This window comes from Talpa occidentalis, unplaced genomic scaffold, assembly GCF_014898055.3.
Source record: "Talpa occidentalis isolate TD23 unplaced genomic scaffold, MPIMG_talOcc4v2.1 talOcc4.419, whole genome shotgun sequence".
In the NCBI taxonomy this organism is placed as follows: Eukaryota; Metazoa; Chordata; class Mammalia; order Eulipotyphla; family Talpidae; genus Talpa; species Talpa occidentalis.
Window position 1 is genome coordinate 23,410 of NW_023604507.1, and position 9,813 is coordinate 33,222.

The 9,813-nt window shown below is 49.7% G+C and overlaps 1 protein-coding gene across 1 annotated transcript; it reads right to left on the minus strand.

Annotated features, from left to right (window-relative positions):
• Positions 1-3,651: 3,651 nt before the first annotated feature.
• On the minus strand, positions 3,652-8,748 carry LOC119258442 (uncharacterized; the record flags this gene model as incomplete). The annotated part of the gene is made up of 3 exons (XM_037526769.2): positions 3,652-7,500; positions 7,777-7,851; positions 7,948-8,748. Coding segments are annotated over 3 exons (4,506 nt in total), but the record flags the coding sequence as incomplete, so codon positions are not given.
• Between the last annotated feature and the right edge of the window lie 1,065 nt (positions 8,749-9,813).

Sequence of the window (9,813 nt, forward strand, 5' to 3'; positions counted from 1 at the left end):
GAGCGGGTGGGGAGAGCCATGGGCAGTGGTGACCGGATTTTCACTATTGATCACTGTCCCATTAGACCCAGGGTGTCTCCTAGCCTGGCTGCCGCTAATCCCCCAAAAGAGGAAAGCTCTTGTTTCTGATTCACATTCAAATGTCTGCTTAGCCTTGAATTCCTGAGAGCAAAATGATGCAGTTTTCAGCTATTTTAAGGGTATTATAAGTCTTGTAGCTTTTCAGACGACCAAAGGAAACATAAAAATCCTTGTTTCTCTTCGGCATATTCCTCTTTCTTGGTTGAACCAGGACTCTGGTTCTGGCTTTGCCTGTGTGACTTTGGGCCATCACTTATTTCCCTGGGACTTCTTTATCTTCATCATTTAAATGATACAACTTCGCCCGCCATCCTAAATTAGATCTTTGCCCTTTATTAATCTTTATAGCACCATCTATTTTAGGACTTATCAAAAATTGTTAACTAGTTTATGTGTTTATTATTTCATTTAAAAAAATCTGCTTTATTAGTCTTAGCAAAAGTTGTATCTATTCTGTTGTATTCTTAACACATAAGATTGGGCCTTAGCACATAGGAAGTACAATAATATTTGCTTAACAAAGAATCAATCACCTGAGCAAATTATGTGGAATTTTTTTTTTTTAGAAGAGTAAGCTGTTGCATAAGTTGAAGTCATTATGAGGATCTTTGTCATTTATTTTCGTTCTCATTTTTTCCTGCTAGTTCACTCATGGTAATTAAAGGTATCTAAAGGTAATTAAAGGTAAAATCAGAATAGCACCCTAAATCATTTGGCGTCAGCACTACTTAAACTAAAAGTCTACGACCCTTTTTATCCCAAAGCTGTTTTGTGTGCAGTAGGGATATTATTTCTGCCCTTAGGTTTTTTACTTCGATATCAATTACAGAGCCCTAATTCTATCCTGAGAAATTAGCTTGTTTAATTATTGTCTTATATCTCAAGTGCAAATAACATAGGATTGAGTGATTCATCATACATTGCCAGTCATTACCAATTTTCCTTAGGACATGACACATTGTCACTCAGTAAGCCGTGGCAAGGTTCTAATGGGAGAGAATGCCCCAGAGACATCCGCACCCACCTTCCTTGTGAACAAGCAGTCAACGCAGATGGGTCCTGTGGAATTCCTTTTCTAGAAAAGGATTAGATTTTTAAGGGCAACAGTCTGCAGAGGGATAGTTCAATTATCACCAAGCATTCTCGCTGTTACATTGTTCAATTTGAAGCTCTGGGATAAGTCTTAAGTATAGTGTTGTGCCCACGTCGACCAGTGCAGCCCCCAAGGACACAGACAACCGATGCAAGGGCACAAAGGAGTTTAATACGGGCTCGAGACCGGGCCCTCGACACGCACCGATGCAACGGCAGAGGTCGAGAGCCCCGAACAGAGGAAGCTGGGACATCTTATAGGGTCGCGAGTGGCGGGAACTTTGAAAGAAGTTGGCAATTATTCATTGGCTACTACAAAGGCACTTTGGGCGCGCGCGGTTACAGTTTCAAACTGATTGGACGGTTAGAGATGCCGTCCCATTTATGGACAGGACTGCCCTCATTGGCGGCTGGGGTGGTCTGCTTTTTCGTCACCAAGTGGAGTGAGGGTTGTGACTGCTGAAACTATCTCCGGAATGCGGCTGGACAAGGACTAACATATCAAGGTGGAGGATATACAAAATGGCGAAACCTCAGCTAAGCTTGGTTCCACATTTCCCCATTTTTTTTTTTTTTTTTTTTTGAAAAAAACGGCTAGTCAGTTAAGAAAATAACACAGCTACCAAGCCTTTTATCAGTTAGTCAGTCTCAGAATTATGGTTACGTTTAGTCACATTATGTGTCATTTTGTTGTTCATTCACAGGGTTATAGGTCCAGCAAAAGTTCTCAGCCACAAATGAGAATTACTCTGCTTAAACAAGAGATGTTTCTTTAGTTGTTTTTATCCCTGAAGCCTTCCTAAACTCCTTAGAGGTCCTCTTTTGTACTGTTCCTGAAACTTGCTTAATCACCCTAACTCGCCCTATGTCTCATTCCTCCCTTTTTGGGAATGGAGCCCCTAACTGCAGTCAGGGAAAAGGGGCGTCGTTTTGATCAGTAACTGCTTCCTGCTGAAAGTGGGCGATGAGGGGAAACAGTCAGGGCTCTACTTCTATGTATTGGGAGGGGTCCTGTTTTAGGGGTTGTTGGGGAGAGTTATATTGGCGTAAGGGGGCATATTGGGAGCGCAGCACCATTAACTGGACCGTGTTTACCCGTTGTTTAATAAAGGCCACGAGTCGATTAATGACACAGGGCCCGATAGACAGAATTAAGAAGAGGGTAACGACTGGGCCCAGAAGAGGCAAGAGATAGGGCAGCCATTCTCCTAAGCCTTCCCAAAGAAATGTATTGTTGTCTTTTAGTTTTTTTTTCTGGTGTTTTAGTTTTTTTTGTAATTGTTTAATTTTATTTTTAACTATTTCTGACTTGTTAGCATAGAAGCAACATTTTTCCCGCAGGTAGAGACAGATGTCTTTTTCCTTTGTTGTGAGAAGATTTAGCCCGCGGCGGTTTTGCAGGACCACCGCGGCCAAAGAGTCTAACTGAGACTGTAACTCTAAGGTTGTATCTGCTAGCCGCCCAATGTCCCCCACCAGCTGAGCTGAAATTTTTTGGTAAAGGTTAACAGAGGTCCCAATTCCAGCAACTCCGGTCCTCACTCCGGCTGCCACCCCCAGGCCGAGCAGTAGTGGGGTAATTATGGCCCGCTTATGTCCGGCAGGCACAGACTGGATGAGCTGTATGGGAAGGCTTTGGTTGCCTGGGACCACTCCCACATCGGGCATGAGATATGTTAAAATGCACAAGCCCGACCAGTTAGCAGGGAGTACGGGGTAGGCTGTGGTGCCACAGAAGAAAATAGTGCCCAGTGCCGGCGGGCACATAGAGGCAGAGCCATTAAAACTGGGCGCCTTAGTTGCACTGACTACTGAACTGCAGAGTACCTTATTTACTTGACCTACTTTTAAGGTCCCATTGTGACTAAGGCATGGCATCTGAGCAACTGTTGGGGAGAGCTTGACATTATTGATGGGCAAGGTCTGGTTACACGTATGGGTTGGGCCCTTTAGGTTTGTCCAATTAATTTAGTTGTACACAGCAGGGATCGCTGTGTAACGGGGGGGTCTTTTTTTAGACATAACCAGCAATCGCTGGCCAGGGTTGGGTTGGTCTTGTTTAAAAATTGTAGGGCTGAGTCTAACATGGCCTGTACTGTCTTTTCCAATTTAAGGGAACCCACCGGGCCTGGGATGTGTATCGGCTTGAACCACCGATCCTGTGTTTGGGCAACTTGTTTAAAAACCCTCTGAACTTCCTGCTTTTGTGTGTGGTCTTGCACACCCCCACCATCTGTCATCCCCCAGTGGGTTTGCAGAGTTCAACAAAAGGGTTTTCCTGCTTTGACAGGGCATACATATCCCGCGTTATTTCCTAAGGATATACCAGTCCAGAAAGTTTGATTGGACTCTGTGCACTGATAAACAGTAGACCTTTTATAGCACTGTGAATGAACAAAGGTATAGGCTGAAAAACTCCCCCCCTCTTTACAGTGATTGTAACTTTCATTTTTAGGCGACATTTGATTTAAACGTTTCCAACAGACCACCCTTCCCACTGTACCTGGACATTCATGGGTGGTGCCCTTAATCAGGGTCGCCACAAACAGAGGAACTCCCTTAAGGCTGCAAGCACGCTTACTAACATAGCACTTGCTCTGAATATGACCGAATATGCCTTCGGTGATGCACCGTCGGCAGGGATCCCAGTCAGCCCCGACAAGGAGAAAACAAAGGAAGGACAGTAGGTAGCCAACATTACAGTTTGGTGTCATTTTTCACGGCGTGGGCAGTGGTCTGGGAGCGATGGGTTGTAGCCGGGAGCGCCTGAAGAGTCAGCTTGAGTGGATTGGTGGGATGCTTTTGGGCTCGCCACTGCAGCTGGGAGTCGTCAGTTGGTGCCGTCTTGACGTGTGAGTGATGAACCCAGGCCGCGATGCCGTCCACTTTGAGTGCGGTGGGTGTGGTCAGGAGGACGATGTAGGGACCCTTCCACCGGGGCTGGAGGCCACGACCGTCGGTCTTGTGTCGGCGGACAAGGACAAGATTTTCAGGCTGAAATTTGTGGGCTGTCTGAGAAGGTCCTTTCCCTTCATAGAGCGCTCTGAGGCGGGGCCAGACCTCCTGGTGAGCCTGCTGTACAGCCCACACAGAAAGAAAAAGTTCACAATCAGAAGGCAAATCACAAGCTAACTGCGCACCGTGTGGTGTGGTTGGGGGGGCGGTTCCATAGATAATCTCGAACGGAGACAGACCCAGACGATAAGGGGAATTGCGAGCCCGGAAGAGGGCATAGGGAAGGAGAGTCACCCAGTCCCCGCCAGACTCTAAAGTTAATTTAGTTAAAGTTTCTTTTAAAGTTCTGTTCATTCTCTCCACCTGCCCTGAACTCTGGGGCCGATAGGCACAATGGAGCTTCCACTCTGCTCCCAGGGCAGAAGCCACAGATTTCGATACCTGAGAGACAAAGGCTGGTCCATTGTCTGACCCAATGGTCACTGGAAACCCAAATCTAGGAAAAATGTTTTCCAACAGGATTTTGGCTACCACTCGAGCTGACTCACCTCTTGTCGGGAACGCCTCCGGCCATCCGGAAAACGTGTCCACCAGGACCAGCAGGTATCGATAGCCAAATTTACCTGGTCTTACCTCGGTGAAGTCTATTTCCCAATGGACCCCCGGGCGCGTTCCTCGCGGCCTCATTCCTGGTTCACCGGTTGTCTTGGTGGCGTTTACCATGGCACACGACTGGCAGGATGCCACTACTTGTCGCACGGTACAGGTTGCGTCCCGGACATGGAGGTTCCATTGCCTGATTAGAGTTAGAATTTTTCTCTCTCCCAAATGCGTGGCTCGGTGCAAGCGCTGAATGAGATCAGTGGCCAAGTGTGCTGGCAAGATGGCCTTAGTTTCTTGGGTGTACCACCAGTGTCCCAAAGAAAAAGCACCCGGTAGAGACTGTATGTAGTCAAAGTCCATAGCACTATACTCTGGGTCTTCCGGCAGCTGCGGGTCCCCTGGGTCTGGGAGTTTTACTGTCAGGGCATCTACCGGCATTAGGGCAGCTTGGCGTGCTGCCTCATCCGCCCGCTTATTACCTTGAGTTGGAGTCGAGGAGTCCTTTTGATGACCTGGATGATGTACTATAGCCAGCTTACGTGGTAGCCACAGCGCTGCCAGGAGATCCATAATTTCTTGAGCGTTTTTAATGCCTTTGCCGTCGGAGGTTAAGAGCCCGCGCTCTCGATATATGGCCCCGTGTACGTGGGCCGTGGCAAATGCATATCTGCTGTCAGTATACACAGTTAAATTTTTCCCTCGAGCCAAGGTGAGAGCTTTGGTTAGGGCAATTAGTTCAGCCTTTTGAGCGGACGTCCCGGATGGCAAAGGCTCAGCCCATATGACTTCCTGCATGGACACCACTGCCGCCCCTGCCGCTCTTCGGCCCTCGTGGATAAAACTGCTCCCATCCGTAAACCAAACCAGTCCGTCCGGCAGAGGGTTATCTCGCAGATCAGGGCGTAACCCTTGGACCTGGGCCAAGATATCAACACAGTCTAGATGGGCCTCCAGGTCAGGGGCAGGTAGGAGGGAGGCGGGGTTTAGCCCCGTGGGTGGCGAAAAATTGACCCTCTCTGGGTTGAGCAATAGGCTTTGGTAATGCGTGATTCGGGCATTACTCATCCACCTCTCTGGCGGCTGCCTGAGGACTCCTTCCACCGCATGGGGGGTGGTTATGGAAGTAACTTGTCCCAGAGACAGTTTTTGGGAGTCCTTGAAAAGGAGGGCAGCCGCTGCCACCATGCGTAAGCACGGTGGCCAGCCGGACGCCACCGGGTCTAACTTTTTAGACAGATAAGCCACAGGACGCCTCCAGGGGCCCAAGGACTGAGTGAGCACCCCTTTAGCTATGCCCTTTGCCTCATCTACGAACAAATGGAAAGGCTTTGTAATGTCCGGAAGACCCAGGGCTGGTGCAGACAGTAAAGCCCTCTTTAAGGACTCAAAAGACTGCTGCATCTGGGGAGTCCACTGAAAAGTTACTTTTTCCCGGGTAGCCTCATACAAGGGTTGGGCCAGGTCTGCGAATCCAGGTATCCATAGCCGGCAAAACCCAGCAGATCCCAGGAACTCACGTACCTCCCTTTTGGTGGTGGGTGTCGGCAACTGTAAGACAGTAGCTTTTCTGGCTTCCGTCAGCCACCTATAACCGTTTTTGAGGCGGTAGCCCAGATAGATTACCTCGGGCAGGCAAATTTGTGCCTTTTTTGCGGAGACGCGGTATCCCATCTGGCCCAGTTCCGTCAGTAATTCGGCTGTTCCTGTTCGGCAGGCATGCTTACTTTCCGCTGCAAGTAACAGATCATCAACATACTGGAGCAAAGTTAGTTCGGGAAATCGGCTGCGGAATTTTCTTAAATCCTCATGAAGGGCCTCGTCAAAAAGGGTGGGAGAGTTTTTAAACCCTTGAGGCAACCTTGTCCAAGTTAATTGTCCACTGATGCCCCGTTCCGCATCCTGCCATTCAAAGGCAAACATTTCCTGGCTTTGGGGTGCTAGTGGTAGACTAAAGAAGGCATCTTTTAAGTCCAATACTGTGTACCACACATGAGTAGGTGGCAAGGCACTCAGCAAGGTATAAGGGTTTGGGACTGTGGGGTGGATATCTATGACCCGTTTATTTACTTCTCTGAGGTCCTGTACCGGCCTGAAGTCTTGCGAGTGTGGTTTTCGCACCGGTAACAAAGGGGTGTTCCATGACGAATGGCATGTTTTAAGGATACCACTGTCCAATAGCCTCCGAATATGAGGCGTTATTCCTGCCTTGGCTTCTGCAGGCATAGGGTACTGTTTTACCCGAATGGGTTCAGCCCCAGGCTTTAGCTGGACTATAATGGGTGGTCTGTGGGACGCCAGGCCAACGCCCCCGGTTTCTGCCCAAACATTCGAGAAAGATTCCATCCACCACCCAGAAAGGGGTGGGTGATCTGGCGCCACCAAAAGGCGGTACTCATCTTGAAGGGAAATCGTGAGGACGTGTAGGGGAGAGCCCTTAAAGTCCTTGATTTCGACACCTTCCTGTCCAAATGAGATTTGCGCTCCTACCTTGGTTAAAAGGTCTCTTCCAATTAATGGGTACGGGCATTCAGGAATTACAACGAAGGTGTGCGAGACCTGACCTTTTCCCAGGTCTACAGATCTTTTCGTGGTCCAGGGATACTGCTTGCATCCCGTAGCCCCTTGCACCCACGAAGTTTTACCGGAAAGTTTACCCAAGGGTTCCGTGAGGACTGAATGCTGTGCCCCCGTGTCCACAAGGAAATTAACGGGTCTCCCCTCCACTTTTAAGGTTAGCCGGGGCTCGGGGAGGGTCGAGCCCTGACGGTCCTAGTCACTGTCATCTCTTGTGCCCCCGAGCACCAGGACAGGAGTGTCAGAAACGGCGGGGTTGTTTGAGGTTATTCCCCGTTTCTTTGGGCAATGTTTGGCCCAGTGTCCTTTTTGAGTGCAGTATGCACATTGATCACGCTGTAGGGTCCTGCCTGTCCCTGTGGAGCTGGGGCGGCGGGAGGGGTGTAGCTTACCCGGGTCGTCCTTTTGAGTGACGGCGAACAGGATTCTGGCCATATCCCGAGTGTGGCGTGCGTTTTCAGCCGCCCTTACCTTCCGTTCTTCCTGGCGGATGCGGTCTTCTCTTTGCTCAGGAGTTTCACGGCGATTGTACACCTTTTCTGCCACCTCCATAAGATCTCGAATAGATTTTTCTCCCAGCCTATCTATTCTTTGTAGTTTTTGTTTAATGTCAGGAGCCGCCTGGTTAACAAAGGCCATTACCACCGCGGCCCTGTTCTCCGTTGCCTCCGGATCCATAGGAGTATATTGCCGAAAAGCTTCCATGAGGCGTTCTAGAAAAGCCGCGGGGGTCTCCTCCCTTCCCTGCTGCACATCCCCTACCTTGGCCAAATTGGTGGGCTTGCGGGCTGCTGCACGCAACCCTGCCATTAGAGTCTGGCGGTACACCCGGAGTCTCTCCTTACCTTCAGCCTGGTTAAAATCCCAGTCAGGTCGGGTCAAGGGAAACACTAAATCTATGCGGGCCGCGTTTGTGGTGGGTGTGCCATCTTCTCCAGGGACTAATTTCCTGGCGGCCGTCAGTATACGATCTCGCTCCTCAGTGGTGAAGAGGACCTGCAAGAGCTGTTGGCAATCATCCCAGGTGGGCTGATGAGTAAATAGAACAGTGTCTAGGAGATTAACAAGGTCTTTAGGGTTGTCAGAGAAACGTGCATTTTGTGCTCTCCAGTTGTAGAGGTCACTGGTCGCAAACGGCCAGTAGTGCATGGGCTGGTTGCCCTGCTCATTAGGCAATCCTGCCACACGCAGGGGCAGGACGGTGGAATCCGGGGAATTCGCCTTCACTGAGCGGGTGCCTGCCGCCGGACCCTGCCCACGAGCCCCGCCCGCCTCTGGGGGAGGGTGGTCAGCCGACCGCAGGAGTTGGGGAGGGTTACTACAAGGGTTATGATAGGGTGGTGGAAATAGAAGTTCCTCCGGGGTAGAGTCTTGGAAAACCGCAGGTGCCGACGGGGTGTTGGGGTGGGACCCAAGCAGTTTAGCCGGCAGTACGGGTTGTGCCTGTAACGACAAAAATGGCTTTAACCAAGCAGGGGGGTTCTGGACTAGATCTTGCCAGACTAAGATATACGGGAGTTGGTCAGGATGTCCGAATTTTCTTTCACTGGTGATGATTTCCTTTACGCGACGGACAATCTGTAAATCAAAAGTTCCCTCCGGGGGCCAACCAACTCCGAACTTCGGCCACTCTGAGGAACAAAAGGTGATTAGAGGGGATTTTTTTATTTTTACACTGAGGTCCGACCCTCTGGACCTGACATCTTTAAAATGCTGTAAAACAACGGATAGAGGGGTAGATGGTGATTGACCCATGATGACAAATGCTAGAAGTACAGTGGCTGTCGTCACAAGAAACAGGCCAAAGACTGATTTTTCAAAAGGCCCCCAAAAGGGGTATCTGCTTCCCCGCAAAGGGTGTGGCCTTCCTAACATGTGGTCCGGGGACGTCTCCCGCGGTCCACGCCGGCGGCTTTCAAGTGCGTCCACTTAAGCCTGACCCGGCTATTGAACAGATTTTCAGGTTTGCAAACAATTACAGCTTTTACAGGTACAAAGTACAAAAGATACAGGTACTAAGTACAAAACAGCTTCTACAGGTACAAAGTACAAAAGATACAGGTACTAAGTACAAAACAGCTTCTACAGGTACAAAGTACAAAAGATACAGGTACTAAGTACAACTACAGGTCTGCAGACTTGAAGCTTACCTGGGCGAGTGTTGGAACTCACCTGCGCGCTTTAGAACTCCTTTCGGTTGCTCGGCAGTTGGGGTCTGCACTCGTCGATCCCGGACGAGCCCCCAAAATGTTGTGCCCACGTCGACCAGTGCAGCCCCCAAGGACACAGACAACCGATGCAAGGGCACAAAGGAGTTTAATACGGGCTCGAGACCGGGCCCTCGACGACACGCACCGATGCAACGGCAGAGGTCGAGAGCCCCGAACAGAGGAAGCTGGGACATCTTATAGGGTCGCGAGTGGCGGGAACTTTGAAAGAAGTTGGCAATTATTCATTGGCTACTACAAAGGCACTTTGGGCGCGCGCGGTTACAGTTTCAAACTGATT